General features: G+C 38.3%; 1 protein-coding gene across 1 annotated transcript in view; it reads right to left on the bottom strand.

Moving 5' to 3' along the window:
* WNK3 (WNK lysine deficient protein kinase 3) overlaps positions 1-17,410 on the bottom strand; it is a 102,477-nt gene that overhangs the window by 66,086 nt on the left and 18,981 nt on the right. Inside the window, 2 exon segments of the mRNA XM_023760042.1 lie at positions 579-751; positions 12,903-13,544. Of these exon segments, the coding sequence (XP_023615810.1) occupies positions 579-751; positions 12,903-13,427 (698 nt within the window). The 5' untranslated portion in view covers positions 13,428-13,544.

Here is a 17,410-nt window from a genome sequence, read left to right on the forward strand (position 1 = left end):
AATGATTCTCATCATTGATGTTTCTATCTCTCTCTCCCTCTCCCTTCCTCTCTAAAATCAATAAAAATATATATTTTTTAAAAAGACCGCCTCTACTTCTTAATAACTGCTTATATAGATCACTAGAGGCTTTAACTATGTAAAATTTTAGTGTAAGGATGTTAGGAAACAGAAAGTGTGCCCCACATTTAATAGCTACAGATAAGTGATTAATCCATCAAATGAAAAACTAGTCAGAAACAAAGCAATGGACTATAATCACATAGTATATAGCTCACTAGCTATGTGAACCTGACCACACCCCCAACTTTTCAGTATCTTTTACACAACAACATTATATTATCTCTATGATTTCTAATTCTAAACTCCTATGCTATCCCACAAATAATAATTTCACAACACTGTATTTTCTAACAAAATTCATTAACATCATAATTTTTAAAATGCTCTGAAACATAGTCTCTAGATTCAGATTCTACAAATTCTTTAATCAATTACTGTTATTTTACAAGCAACTTTTATGACACTGAAAATTATTTCCAAAAAGAACTCCATTAACACTATCAGGGTCAACTTACGTCTTTAATGTTCCTGATGTCATAAGTTCAGTCACCAATACAATGCATTTCTTTCCTTTCAATGTAGACTCCCAGGAATCATAAAATCGAACTATATTGGGATGTTGGAGACCCTTTAACATCTCTGCTTCTTCTTTAAATCTTTGCTGCTCAGCTTTGGTTAATTTCCGATCCTGAATGAAGAAACAAATTCCAAATTAAAGCGTAGAAATTCTCATGCATATTTCTAATACCACTCAAATGAGTGCTTCACTTTATTGTACTTATTTATATATGTATTTATTTTTGCCTGACAATTCTTTTCTATATAATCACTGACGGATATCCCTTGTTAGTGATTTTGACTCCTGCCATACAGCAATGCAACAGTTGCTACATTTCATAACTGTTATAAACCCACCTGTATAATAAACCAACACCTTGAAAAACATATCTTGGAAGTTAACTTTTTATGGTAATCATTTTGTAATATATACATACTAGAGGCCCAGTGCACAAAAATTTGTGCACTCGGGGGGGTCCCTCAGCCCGGCCTATGCCCACTTGCAGTCTGGGACCCCTCAGAGGATGTCCACCTGCTGGCTTAGGCCCGCTCCCTGGGGGAACAGGCCCCAAGCTGGCAGTCAGACATCCCTCTGGCAGCCCAGCAGCCCTCGGGGGATGTCCACTTACCAGCAGGGAGCAGACCAAAGCTGCAGCCGGACATCCTTAGTGCTGCTGAGGAGGCGGGAGAGGCTCCCACCACCACCGCTGTGCTGGCAGCCATCAGCTTGGCTTGTGGCTGAGCAGAGCTCCCCCTGTGGGAGTGCACTGACCACCAGGGGACAGCTCCTGCATTGAGCATCTGCCCCTTAGTGGTCAGTGTGTGTCATAGTGACCAGTCATTCCCAGTCGTTCTGCTGTTAGGGTCAATTTGCATATTACCTTTTAATTATATAGGATAGAGGCCTGGTGCACAGGTGGGGGCCGGCTGGTTTGCCCTGAAGGGTGTCCCGGATCAGGGTGGGGGTCCTGCTGGGGTACCTGGCCAGCCTGGGTGAGGGGCTGAGGGACGTTTTCAGGCTGGCCAAGCCCCCCAGCGACGGAAGCTCCCAACCTCTCCTTTTTTTCTTTTCTTTTTTAATTCTGGGATTTATTTACCTTCTATAATTGAAACTTTGTAGCTTTGAGTGGAGCTCAGAGCTGGCCAGTGCAGGCGGGAAGCTTGGCTTCCTCCATTGCCAGGGGCAATCCAAGCCTCCTGCTCGCTCCAGCTCCGTGGCCACTGCCAGCTGAAAGCAGGTATCTGGGGTTTATTTATCTTCTATAATTGAAATTTTGTTGCCTTGAGTGGAGCTTAGAGCCGCCGCAGCAGGCAGGAAGCTTGGCTTCCTCCATCACTGGGGCAACCAAGCCTCCTGCTTGCTCCAGCTCCGTGGCTGCTGGCCGCCATCTTGGTTGCGTTAATTTGCATAGTCACTCTGATTGGCTGGTGGTCGTGGCTTAAGGCGTAGCAAAGGTATGGTCAATTTGCATGTTTGTCTTTTATTAGTGTAGACATCAAATCGTTGTACACCTTAAACTTACACATTGTTATGTCACTTACATCTCAATAAAACTAGAAAAATAAATAAAATGACTGTTGCTGCAAAAGAAATAAGGAAATCCTGCCATTTGTAACAATATGGATAGATCTTGAAGGCATGCTAAGTGAGATTAGTCAGACAGACATAGACAAATACTATACGAGTTCCTTAAATATTTTTTTAAAATATATTTTATTGATTTTTTTACAGAGAGAACGGGAGAGGGATAGAGAGTTAGAAACATCAATGAGAGAGAAACATAGATCAGCTGCTTCCTGCACACTCCCTACTGGGTATGTGCCCGCAACCAAGGTACATACCGTTGACCGGAATCGAACCTACGACCCTTGAGTCCGCAGGCCGACGCTCTATCCACTGAGCCAAACCGGTTAGGGCTTCCTTAAATATTTTTTTAAATAAAGTTGGTAAGAGACTAAATCTTAACTGTTGTCAACATAATCTATAATAATAAAAGTGTAATATGGTAATTAGACCAGACATCCTTCTGGATGACCTTCTGGATGAAGCCGGGGATTCGAGGTGCCTGCCAGTGGCTGAAGGGAAGCCTAGGTCCCGGGTACCAGAGGGAAGCCGGTGCCAGCAGCCGGGGGAAGGAAGGCCTACTGTTGCACAAATTTCGTGCATTGGGCCTCTAGTAAAATGATAATTATGTAACATGATGGAGGTACTAGCTAATGCTATGGTGGCAATCATACTAAAATAGATAAATGTATCACTTCAATACACTGTACACTTTAAGCTTATTACATGTCAATATTATATTTCAATTGTATTTCTGTAAAAAGGGCTTAAAAAGAGTTAAGGAACTCAAAGAACAAAAGTAAGAAATGTTAAACTTAGAAGATATCTAAAAACAAGTGTTTATGATTTTCTGTCTAACCCAAGATGACGAATAAGTCCTAAATGTCCCTGTAATTAGCTAGAAGTCTTTCCATTGTGATAGGTCAGCAGATCTGCTCTGAAGAATAATGAATAAATTTTGATGCCCTCTGATGAAATTAGCAAGCACAAGTCATGTGCCAAGATAAGCTACATACTTCACTTTATCCTTTGATCCTATGGATTAAAAGTAGTCAGCATTCAGAGTAAACAACTTTACAAAGTTATAACTGCTGTCTCAGACATATTGCTAAAGGTAAAATTCCACTAAAAAAGTATGGCCAAACCCTGGCCAGTGTAGCTCAGTTGGTTGGGCATCCTCCCATGCAAGGAGAGGTTGCCAGTTCGATTTCCAGTCATGGCATGTGCCCGGGTTATGGGCTTGATCCTAGGTAGGGGGTGTTCATTTTCTGCCCCTACATCGATGTTTCTCTCTCTGTGTCTCCCTTCCTGTCTCTAAAAATCAATTTTAAAATCTTTTAAAAAAAGGTATGGCCAAGGTCTTCAAAGGTCCATTCTAATTCAGAGTCGAAAGTAAACCTGTCCAATTTGCACCCAAATCCAGAGGAGAGCTTTCAGCTACTATAATTATTCTCCTTTAAACACACACACACACACACACACACACACACACACACACTATTGTATTAATCAGTAACTTTCACACCTTGCCAATTAGAGTTCTTACACAAGAAAGGAATGATGACCCACAAATGGCAAACTAGAGATCACTGATAGATAATGGAGTTGACATAGTCAGAAGCCAGGAAAATTACAGTCTACAAAAATGATCCTTTAATCTTACTGTCTCTAGGTAAGGTCACCTCGCCCAAAAGCATCAAATAACAATGTTTTAGTGTTATAGATATTAATTTATATGGCTGATAAATATAATAAGAGGTCAAATACAAATTCACCGAATAGATTTCAACTACTCCAACACTACTTTAAAAAGAATTACTGTCCTTCTATGAATGTTAACTAAACACTTAATCTATCATAATATATGGCATGCTTAAAATGTACACAAAACCTTTCCTGAGGCAAGGCACAATACCAATATGAGTAACCTGCATATGTATTTACTCAAGATAAGAAGCATTTCATTTCCAAAAGGTAAACTCTGGCCTTATCAGCTATGTCTCTTAATGCAAACACCAACAATGAAGTACAGAACCAGGTCAGAGGGTACATGGATCTGTTTCTGCAAACGCGAGGAGGAAGAAATCAACAGATCTTAAAAACTATACTATAAAAGAATTTGTTCAAGTAAGGATGAACACTATGAAGGCTTCAAAACACTGCTCACTTGCCCTGACCAGTTTGGCTCAGTGGATAGAGCGTTGGCCTGCAGACTGAAGGGTCCCAGGTTCGATTCCGGTCAAGGGCATGTACCTGGGTTGCGGGCACATCCCCAGTAGGGAGTGTGCAGGAAGCAGCTAAATCGATGTTTCTCTCTCATCGATGTTTCTAATTCTCTATCCCTCTCCTTCTCCCTTCCTCTCTGTAAAAAAATCAATAAAATATATTAAAAACAAAAACATAAAAACACTGCTCACTTTACAAAGTAGTCTATCAATGACTAGCCTGGAACATTGCTCAGTATTTTATCACTATCATTTAATGAACACTCAGATATGTATCACATGCTTTATAAGATTATCTCTAACCTTCAAGATTTTGTTTCTCAAGCCGAGTAGTAAGTACACAAGCTCCATTGTGTTATTCTTTATTATTTTTGTGTATCAGAAATATTCATTATTTTTAAGTGAAAAACTAAGGCTTCAAAATGTTAAGTAGCTTAGCTTGCCCAGGGTACCTAACAGGAACAGGCAACATTGGAACCAGGTCTGCCATATTCTGAAACCCAAGCACTTTCCAGGTCATCACTCTGCCCCTCAGAAACAATATTCACAGCAATGACTGCAGATACCTCACTCCCAAGCCACTTTCCATGGAGAGACGGAGCAGTACCCCAGAACTACAGCAAAATGAAATAAACACGCACAAGGGCAATGGCAATTTGTAAATGGTAACGCCAAAGAATTAATCAAGAAATCAGCATATAATAGAGTCTGGCTATATATGAGAAAAGGAAAGTATCTTAATAACTTAAGATATAATAAAATTCCTCAACCACAAATTCCCCAATTTGGGGGGTTTTCAGAAATTCAAGTCATATTTAGGAAGAGACCACATAAAACTAAGAGGTAATTCCAATTAATAAATGTAAAAGGAATGTGGAAAATAGAAAATCAGCATTATAACACCACAGTAATACTCACTAGAGGGAAAATACACCAATGAGTGCCAAAACAATGCAGGAAAGTTTGAGGAGAAACAGATCTCTGCATAGTCTCAAAGTATCTACCCCCAAGATATTAATATAAAAATATGTATTTAATAGTATAAAAAACCTATCATATGCTACCCTACCCAAGTGATCAAGGTTATCATCACCAGTAACCCAAGTCGACATCATATACCCCTTACTATAATGCAGAGAATGGCATTACCACTCTTGTGGTATCCATGCCAAAATTCATAGCCTGTATCTATCTAATCATGAGAAACCATAAGACAAACCCAAATTAAGGGACATTCTACAAAATAACTGAACAATACTCTTCAAAAGCTCAAGATCATGAAACACAAGGAAAGACTAAAGAACTACTACATCTTGGAAGAGACTAAGGAGACATAACTAAATGCAATGTGGGTCCAGCTGGCATGGTTATGAACCAGGAGGTTCTATTCCCAGTCAGGGCACATGCCCAGGTTGCGGGCTCGATCCCTAGCATGGGGTGTGCAGGAGGCAGCCAACCAATGATTCTCTCTTGTCATTTATGTTTCCATCTCTCTCTCCCTTTCCCTTCCTCTCCGAAATCAGTAAAAATATATTTAAAAATAAAAGCAATGTGGGATCCTGGATTGAATCATAGCATTGCAAAAGGTCATCAGTGGAAAAACTGGTGAAATCCAAGTAAGTCCTAACTTTAGTTAATAGCATTGTACTAACAATAATTTCTTCAGTCTCTGGTTAAGATATTAACGTAAGGGAAAACTGAATGAAGGGCATACTGGAACTTTCTAGACTATCTTTGCAACTCCTCTGTTAGTAGCAAATTATCTCAGAATAAAAAGTTAAAAAGAGAAAACCAAGTAGTAATGGAGTGGTATCCTGTTGCCTGCTACTCCCAACCCTACCATTTCCATCAAACAAACCTATATTTTAACAGCCCTTTCATCTGATTTTCACTAATTCCAATCTCCAAATCTTCTTCGTACCGATTATAAACTCCCTCTACTTATACTTTATAAAAATGGGTCTGTGTCTGGTTTTCTCCATTATGTCCCTAGCACTTAGCACAGTCTTGGTACATTATAGACACTAAATATTTATTTGATGAATGAATGAACAAATGAATGAATGGCAGCTGTGTGTATTGTATTCATTTCCTATGGCTGTTGTAATAAATTACCACAAATTCGGATGCTTAAAACAACACAAATGTATTACCTTCCAGTTGTGTAGATCAGAAGTCTAAAATGAATCTCACTAAAGTCAAGTTGTTGGCAAGGCTGCATTCCTACTGGATGCCTTAGGAAGAATGAATCTGTTTCCTCGCCTTCTCCAGCTTTAGAGGTCGCCACATTCCTTGGCTCATGCCTACTTCCCAACAAATGCATCACCTTCCATCATGAGATCTCCCTCCTGACTATGGCCACCCTTCCTACTCTCTTATAAGGACCCTTGTTATTACACGGGACCAACCCAGATAATCCAGGAAAATCTACCAAGATCTTTAATTTAACTGCCTCTGCAAATTCCTTTTTGCATTGTAAGGTAACATATTCAAAGGTTCCAGGGATTAGGACACAGACATCTTTCAGGTGCAATTATTCAGCCTAATACATGTATCAATTTGTTATCTATCAAGCAGATAGCTCAAAACTAACCCTTTGACATAACTGGGAAAATGAATATTTCACAGACCAAGTCTGTCGGTCTCCTGCTGCTCTCACCCTGTCATTTTATGAAAGCATCTGCCTTTGATTTTCACTTTTTAAAAATATATTTTTATTGATTTCACAGAGGAAGGGAGAGAGTGAGAGAAACATCAATGATGAGAGAGAATTATTGATTGGGTGGGTGCCTCTTGCACGCCCCACACTGGGGATCAAGCCCACAACCCAGGCATGTGCCCTGACAGGGAATTGAACCCGAAACCTTCTGGTGTACAGGACTATGCTCCAACAAACTAACCCACCCAGTCAGGGCTCCAAAATTTTGATACAAGCTTTCAGTATAGAGGTATGGACTTTTAAACTGTTATTTCCATTGCATTGCTTTGAATATATCCGCTACTATAATGAAAGTGTATGAGAAGGCTCACTCAACATGTCATCCTGCTAAAGTCGATTGTGTCTTTTATTTTAATATTTTTTTCAGTGACATTTTGCTTGAGTTCAGAGACTACAGGTAGACTTTTTGATGTCTATTTGTTAGATGCTACTTAAAGGAGGCCTGTTTAATTACCCTGAGAAGCACACAATCACATGTGACCCCAAAGTGAAGCACATTCAAATACATTTTAGGCATAAATAACAAAGATTTTCAGATAGCTATGTTCCTTCATTTGGAAAATAGCCCCATTAGATGAAAACTCACTTCCATCAAGAAAACAAATGACAAATGTACTAGTGGAAATATTTTTCCAAGTTATAGCAAAGCAAAACCTGGTTACGTTTCCAGGTGTAAAAGCAGAGTGCTGCTGATTCTGAAGTGGTCAGTGGAAGAGGAAAGAAACTATTAAAAACATCTGTGATTGACTCCTCCTGAGAGTTATTAAACAGGCTTTTCAGTAACATCTGACCAGGTCGTTCAACATCATGAACTAAAATAAATAGTATTCTAAACAGGAAGTAGGTCTTAAAGCCCTCACTCACAGTAAATTACCAATTTACCAAGGAATTACCAAGTAATTTACCAAGTTCTTTACAAAGAACAATAGGTCAAAGTTTCTCCACTAATGCATAAAAAGTAAAGAATGGAAACCCTAAAATATGACAAACTATTGAAGTGCAGATGTTTATGGCCTAATCCTAAATCAGACTTACATCAAAGGGTTGTTTGTTTGCTTGTTTGTTCTTAACATTCTCAAAGTCAAGTATCAGCAGTAAAATCTCTCTCCAGGTTCTTTGCACTGCCATAAAGTCCATGTTGTCTAAACAAATGGATGTGATTGGTGCTTTAAAGAATTTGTACACAAGGCTCAAATGTCCACAATGGAGGGGAAATGCCATCAAGAGAAAAGGTATAAAAACTTTCTGTTGAGCTATGCATTTCAAATTAAACATGTAAAAGATAAAAATTTTAAAAAAGAACAGAATTGCCTAATTTCAGGGGAGAAGAGTAAGCAAGAGGTGGTGTGAATGCAATATAGTTTACAATTTAAATGATGTTAGTAAATAGAATATATATATATATATATATATATATATATCACGTTGTTACTGGACATACCAATTTTTTACATTATATACACATATAAACAAAGATTGGAAAGAATCTAGAATAATTTAAACTATAAAATTGTGTAATTACATAATAAAGAACACTTTATTTTTTAAAAATATGAGAAATCGTCCATTACAAACTGCATATACAAACTGCATAGTACACACAGGAAAGTAATTAAAAGGCCAGTGTGAGAGCATCGACCTGTGAACCAAATGGTTGTGGGTTCAATTCCCAGTCAGGGCACATACCTAGGTTGTGGGTTCAATCCCTGGTCTGGGCACATATGAAAGGCAACCAACCCACACTGATGTTTCTCTGTTTCTTTCTCTCTCTCTCTCTCCCCCTTTCCCTCTCTCTAAAATCATTATGCATATCCTTCTGATATTCTAAATAAGTTAGTTTTTCTTAGTTCCAAATATGCAGAAAATGAAATGATACCCAAAAATTCTATCAACTAAGTTCACTCATTCTGACATTCCTTTCATAATTGAAAGTTGCAATTGTTGTTCTCTGTATAAATTAAAATGTAGTTTATATCATTTATAACATTTGCTGCACATGAGAGAGTCCCAAATCTGGCTTTGTATCCAATTACCTAGGGAACTTTTTATTTATTTTTTAAATCTTTATTGCACCTGGGGAACATTTTTTAAAATATTTTATTGATTTTTTACAGAGAGGAGGGGAGAGGGATAGAGAGTTAGAAACATCAATGAGAGAGAAACATCGATCAGCTGCCTCCTGCACGCCCCCTACTGGGTATGTGCCCACAACCAAGGTACATGCCCTTGACCAGAATCGAACCTGGGACCCTTCAGTCGCAGGCCGATGCTCTATCCACTGAGCCAAACCAGTTAGGGCACCTGGAGAACATTTTAAAAATAAGTTCCTGGGCCCTGGCCATGTGGCTCAGTTGGTTGAGAATCATCCCATGCACTTGAGAGGTCAAAGATTCAATTCCCAGTCAGGGCACATGCCTGGGTTGTGCGCTCATCCCCAGTAAGGGTGTACAGGAGGCAGGTGATCCATGTTTCTCTCTCATCAATGTTTGTCTCTCTCTCCCTTCCTCTCTCTCTAAAAATCAATAAAAATATATTTTTTAAAAATAAGTTCCTAGGTCCCATCTACTGGAGATTTTGATTTGGAAAGTCTGGAGTGAGTGCCAGGAGTCAGTATCCTATATAATAAAAGGCTAATATGCAAACAGACTGAATGGCAAAACGACCGGTTGCTATGACACGCACTGACCACAAGGGGGCAGATGCTCAACGCAGGAGCTGCCCCCTGGTGGTCAGTACGCTCCCACAGGGGGAGCGCCGCTCAGCCAGAAGCCGGGATCACAGCTGGGGAACGCAGTGGCGGTGGTAGGAGCCTCTCCTGCCTCTGTGGCAGCTCTAAGGACCCCTCGGGGGATGTCTGCCTGCCAGCTTAGGGAGCAGGCCTAAGCCGGCAGGCAGACATCCCCCGAGGGGTCCCAGACTGTGAGTGGGCGCAGTCCGGGCTGAGGAACCCCCCTCCAAGTGCATGAATGTTGTGCACCGGGCCTCTAGCATATGATAAAATATAAAGCTCATGTTAAGTGTATTCAGGGATTTCCTCCTCTGATTCAGCTAGTTCTCGGAACTGGTCCCTTATTTTAGTGCTTTTCAAACTCTGCTGTTCATCATTTGCAGATGTTACTAAGCAGCAGATTCTGATTCATTGGTCTGGAATGAGGCCTGGGAACATGCAATTCCAACAAGCCTTGCTAGGAAGACCTTATAGGATCTTTCAATCTTTCCCCAGTCGAATGATAGGAGGCAGGTCCTACTGCTAGAATATTTTCTTCAACTTTTACCTAAACATCCTTTATCATAGTTAGAGTGCACAATTTGCAAAATAACTTGACCTATCTTTATTATATAGCCTACCAAGGGAATGGAAATTACTTCCCCCATTTACAGAGTATCACTGAAAGATGAGTGTTACCAATGTCATGATGCAGAGGTGAAATTAAAATGTACATAATATTCAATAGATATATAAGGATGACCACAACATAATTATAATGGTAAAACGTTGGAGAAAAATCTAAATGTCCAATAATAGAGGAGTAGTTAAATAACTTATAAGGGCATGTAGTAAAATAATGACGTAAATGTACAATTACTGGTAATTTAAAGATGTTAGTGATAAGTTTTTAAAAAGGTTTTGTAAAAACTGATAGTTTGATTCCATTTTTTGGGGAAAAAAATTTAAAAAATCATATATACATTTATGCAAAAGGGTCCAGAAAGATATACTAAATTGTTTAAAGCGTCCTCAAAGTACTAGAATTTAAGGTGTTTTTTGGGGGGCGGGAGGGGAATGCCCTGACCAGACTCTGGGTGCATGGGAGGATGCTCAACCAATTGAGCAACACCTGCAAGGGCCTCAGGTAGTTTTCATGTTTGTTTCCTTGCATTATCTAATATTTCTACTGTGACACAGACCTTATAAAATTCTTAAAGGATTAAAAAGGGGGTGAGAAGAAAATCAAGCAAACCCCATACCTGCATACACTTTTCAAGAACTACTATAATGGCTCTACTGCTAAGTTATTTGCATTCCAAAGAGTCATCAAGGGATTTCCCACATTCAAAACACTTTTTTGTTTGTTTTGTTTTTGTTAATCCTCACCCAGGATATTTTTTCCATTGCTTTTTTTACAGAGAGTGGAGGGAGGGAGGAAGAGAGGGAGGGAGGAAGGAAGGAAGGAAGGGGGGGGGGGAGAGGGAGGTAAAGGGAGGCAGAGGGGAGAGAGAGAGAAATAGAGAGAGAGAGAGAGAGAGAGAAATAGATATACATCTATGTGATAGACATATCTACTGTCCCAGCCACCTCAACCAGTCCTTTGCTTTTTTAAAGAGTGGAAGGGAGGGACGGAGAGACCTAAGTGGTACACATTTACTGTCACAGCTGCCCCAACCAGGGCCCCAGGGCTAGGGATTGAACCTGCAACCTAGAACCAAAACTGTTGTCTTGCACTCCACCCAGACTTGCTGAATTTGAATCTCTGACAATAAACTCCTGAATCTGCATATGAAGCAATCATTGACTTTTACAGAGAGCAAAGTTTGGAAACTTGGTGTTAAACAAAGAAGCTTCCTAGAAATGCAGGGAATTGCACTAAATTTCAAACCTATCTAAATGGCAACCTGTAGCATATTCAGAAAGGGTGAAATCAGACACACCCACAGGCACAGAGACTACTGGAATTTGAACAATAATCACCTGCCTAGAAGTACTGGCTTTATTCTATGTTAATTTTAAGCATCTCCTGTGAAAACTGACCATTTCTCTTGAGCTGACTGAGGTCACAAAGGTTTTTCCTTATATTTAACCTACATCTGTCTGAAACTATTATTATAGTAACTCCTTGTATGATACTTGACCCCCTATGTAGTCATTCATTAGTTAGAAGTTCACATAAACATTTATTATGGAACCAAGTATCCAGTTGATGCAACTACAGTCCTGTTGCTTTCATTTCTCCTTTCTAAGCACATTACATTTGACTAACCTCAGTAGATTCTGCTGATTATTTCTTCCAGAGATCCTCTTCAAGGTAAACACAAAGGCATGTGTGAGTTTATACTAATAGAAATCCTCAAGGAATCAAGAAAAGCATTTCCTGTTCTAAAAAACAGTACACGAACCCCCAAAAATTTGTTAAGAGAAAAGGGAGATATCACAGGATATATGACTAATATATCACGTCTTAAGCACTTATTATATCAAGTCTTAAGGCACAAATTTAGTGAAAGTTTTAAAAATGAGACGTTAAGAGTTTCAGAAATTTCCTAACGTTAATAAATTAAGAGCATTTTCCCAACGAAACCATAGAGCAGTGGTTCTCAACCTGGGGGTTGCGACCCCTTTGGGGGTCGAACGACCCTTTCACAGGGGTCACCTAAGACCATCGCAAAACACATATAGAATTACATATTGTTTTTGTGATTAATCACTATGCTTTAATTATGTTCAATGTGTAACAATGAAAATACATCCTGCATATCAGATATTTACATTATGATTCCTAACAGTAGCAAAATTACAGTTATGAAGTAGCAACGAAAATAATTTTATGGTTGGGGGTCACCACAACATGAGGAACTGTATTAAAAGGTCGCGGCATTAGGAAGGTTGAGAACCACTATCTTAAGAGGATCTAGGAAAGGGGCATAATTTCTGGGAGAGGGGGAGACAAGCGCTTAATTTTATTATAATCTAGGATGCATTTTAATCCTGGATCACTCAGAAGACCAAGTCAACTAAAACTGGAATTTATTAAAACCAGGAAGATTATATACCGACCTGCAACTCACACCAAGCAACCTCAACCCATGTTTCAGTGTCCAGCCCTTTATACACTGTTTTAAAGGCTCCTCTTCCCAGCTCTATGTCGAATTTCAGGAACCTGCCACTAGGAGAAGTAGCTACAGCCTTCATTTCCGCTTCTTCTTCCATTTCCTTTTCATTTTTCTCCTTGAGACAATCTTTGGAGGATTCGGAAGTTGCCTTTGAACATTGTGAGAATTTGACTTCTTTTTCACCTCTTAGCACATTTGCAGGAAGCTTTTCTCCGCCTGGAATCTCTGTTGTAGCCTTCGTTCTCTCATCTTTGGAGGAAGAATCGATAACTTTGTCATCAACACTCTTTCGGAAGAATCTCTTCCTTTCGACAGTTTCCCCCCCAGCAGAGATGGTACTGTCATTTTCCTTCAGTCTAGCTTCCACTGTCAAAGTGGCTGCCATCTGATGAACTCTGTTTTCCAGTGAAACTCCATCAGGTTTCTCAGAATCTTCTGTGCTAGCTGGCTCCCCTGAATCAGTAGCCATTGTAATTAAGGTTGGCACTAAAAATTTCCCTGTTCTACCCTTCAGTCCAGTTACATCTCAGGTATCAGAATTATCAGAATGGACTTCCTTTTTATGTGGTCATGTTTCCATAGTAACCTGAAAGGGAAAAAAGGATATTTTAAAATTACCTCACAAAGGAAATCATTAAGGAGAAAACAAGTCACCTGATTGTTTAATCCATTTTTTCTTAATAAGAAGTTTGTTCTTTTTTCTGTCCAAGCTTAGCAACCAGCAGACTCCAGGGACTATGTCTTATCTTGTTTACCACTGTAACCCTCAGTGCCTAGCAGGCTACTTGGCATATAGCTCAGTAAGTCTTCATATTGAATGAATGTTGGTTAGGAACCTAGTTTCTCAGTCCCATCTATCAATCCATCATATTTAAAACAAGTATCTAAACCTGAGTTCACTTAGCTACAAGGTAAAAGGTAACACACAATAATTAAAACAAGCACATTGTTTCTCAGTAATTGTTTTTTGTCTAAAATTCTGGAATCTGATGGTAGTCTTTTTTATTGTGGTAAAATATACTTAATATCAAATTTACTATTTTAACCATTTTTAAGCATACACTTCAGTGGCTTTAAGTATAGCCACAATGTTGTGCAATCACCACCATGATCTATTTCCAGAACTCTCCATCCTGGATCACTTCATCACCCCAAACTGAAATTCTGTCCATCTCCCCAGTCCCTAGTAATCCCTATCCTACTTTCTGTCTCTATGAATTTGTTTATTCTAGGTACCACATCTAAGTAGAATCATACAGTAGTTGCCCTTTTGTGTCTGGCTTATTTCACTCAACAAAATGTTTGCAAGGTTCAATGATGTTGTAACATGTTATCAGAATTGCATTCCTTTTTAAGGTTGAACAATATTACATTGTATGTATATACCACATTTTGTTTATCCATTCATCTGGTCAATGGATTGGGGTTGTTTCCACCTTTTGAATACTATGAATAATGCTGCTATGAACATCCAATTGTACTTTTGAGGTACACAAATACTTGTTTATGAGCTTGCCTCACATTTTAGCATAAACTAAAATATTAACATACAGTATGAAAATATTAAAACACTATACTAAATCTTTTAAGAAACACTTTAAAATATGTATCCTCTTAAACCAGCAATTCTACTTATAGGAACTTGCCTTAGAAAACAGTCAATTTGTGCAAAGGTTTAATTATAAAGACATTCATTACAGCACTTAAAATTTGGAAAAAACTGTAACTAAACATAAGCCTAATAGGAATTTAATTAAATATCTCAAAATGAGATGGATACAATATTTTTAAAAATCCACTAGCTTTTAATGAGATTAAAAGACATATATATATATTATATGGGTTAAATGAAATATACACAATAAGCCTTCATATATACACACATAGATACATATATGATATTAATTCTGAATGGTATAATTATGGACTTTCTGCTTTTCTGTATTTTTTACAGTTTTCCACTAAGAACATGTGGAAATATGTGGAACATATAAGGAAAAAGTTATTTTTTAAAATTTTATTTTAAAATTATAGTTTACATTCAATATTATTTTGCATTAGTTTCAGGTGTATAGCAAAATATTTCAGGGACCACTTTGTAAAGTATATGATCGTGTAAGGAAAAAGTTTTTCAAATGAATGGTTGTACTACCAATAAAAAAATTCTTCTCTTCTCACCACAAACATGCATCACAAAAAGTACTGTCTAAGTATTATGTTATGTACCTTAGAAGGCACTTTTTGTCACAATCAAAAAAATACGCAGAAATATCAAATTTGAAAACCTGAGAATAACAATCCTTAACTAAGACAAAATGGAGAGAAATACCCCAAATTGCTCTACATATTAAACATAAATCCTATCAACATCCACGTAGTTTATTTGCAGAAATTAACAAATTGATCCTAAAACTCATAAAACTTTGAGGGACCAGAATAGCCAAAGGCAAAACAATCTTGAAGAAAAAAAAAAAGTTGGAGGACTCATCCGAATTTTATTTTATATTTTTTAAAATATATTTTATTGATTTTTTTACAGAGAGGAAGGGAGAGAGAGAGTTAGAAACATCGATCAGCTGCCTCCTGCACATCTCCCACTGGGGAGGTGCCCGCAACCCAGGTACATGCCCCTGACCGGAATCGAACCTGGAGGCCGACGCTCTATCCACTGAGCCAAACCGGTTTCGGCATCCTTCCGAATTTTAAAACTTACCACAAAGCTATAGTATTAAGATAGCGTGGTACTGGCATAAGGATAGATGTAAAAATAAATGGAATGAAAACAGAGAACCCGGAAATAAACCCACATATTTATGGTCGATTTTCCATAAGGGTGCCAAGACATTTCAATGGGGAAGGAACCCTCGTTTCAATAAATGGTGTTGGGACAACTGGTTATCTATATGCAAAAAGAATGAAGTCAGACACTCTAAGGAAGGTTTACTGGAAGAGATGCTGGACCTGAGTCTCAAAGAAAGAAAATTACCTGATCCAAGCAGAAGGAAGATCACAAGCAAAGTCATGAGACAGCATGGATTAAGTGTATGAATGGTACCGTGAATAGTTTACTGCATACTTTAGAAGCAGGCAGATGAAGACAGAGAGCAGATATAAAATAAGACCAGTTAGAAACCTACTGCAATAATCCAGGAAAGAGATGCTGAGGTGTGAATGAAAATATTGGCAAGAGGGATAGATTCAAGATACATTAAACGAAGTTCCAAATTCAAGGTTTATTGCCTGAGTGAATATGGTTTTAAGGGGAAAGAATCTATGATAACTCCCAGAAATTTGCCTATCAGATGACACTACTAAGACACAGCCATGTCAATACCAGAGATAAGAATTACAGTCATGTACCACACAATGACATTTTGGTCAAAAACGGACCACATATACCATATAGCCTCGGTGTCTAGTAGGCTATACCATTTAGGCTTGTGTAAGTATACTCTATGATGTTCACATAGATGAAATTACCTAACAATGCATTTCTCAGAACCTATCCTTATTGTTAAATGGTGCATGACTGCAAACTAAGGACTCATGAACCGCTTTATGAGGTTACACTGCCAAATCAATTTCAAAAGTCAATGAATAAGACTAGTATTATCTGCAAGTAAGAAAAGGTAACTAATAACACCTCACTTAGGTGAAGATTTTTTTCTTTAACTTATTTTGACACAATTTGGACTTGGAAAAAAAGTATACAAAGAATCCAATATACCCTTCACTCAAATTCCCCAAATGTTAACATTTTAGGTGAGATATTCTTAAAAATATTATTCACTTCACTTAACTAAAGGTCAATTATCCAGAAGCCTCACGAACAGAGATCCATAAGCCAAAAGGACTTGTAAAAAGACAAAAATAGGTAAAATAAGAGAATTTAAGTAACTGCAGAAATTCTTTCTAAAAAGTGAAATCTTACTCAGAACCCTAACATAAAAATAGAGGGGCAAGTAGTCCTGCTCTAGTATAGCTCTAACATGTTTGGTCACCTGGTTTTCCAAACTATAGGATAAGAAGCAGAAAATCAGAGGATGGGGAAAGGAATGTTCCCTCAGCCTTTTAAAAAACAACTTTAAGACAAAAATATGTGAGATCAACTGAAGGACTTGTATACACGTATATAAGCCAAACCAATGGACATGGACAACAGGGGGATGGGAGCATGAGTGAGGGGGGGGGGGGGAGGTTGGGGGTTAATGGGGGGGATGAGGACACATTTGTAATACCTTAACTAATAATTAAAAAAAGACAAAAAAATGTTATAGAGACAAAGAGGGATATTTTATAAGTATGAAAAGATTAATTCATTAGAACAATAAAATTATATACACCTAACAACAGAGCCCCAAAATACATTAACACGTTAAGCGCCCAGCCTGTTTTGTCTTCCAGATGGAAAGTATAGTGTCAGTCACCGGTGACTGACTAGGCGCTTAACGT

This window comes from Myotis lucifugus, unplaced genomic scaffold (genome assembly GCF_000147115.1).
Source record: "Myotis lucifugus unplaced genomic scaffold, Myoluc2.0 scaffold_169, whole genome shotgun sequence".
Lineage (NCBI taxonomy): Eukaryota > Metazoa > Chordata > Mammalia > Chiroptera > Vespertilionidae > Myotis > Myotis lucifugus.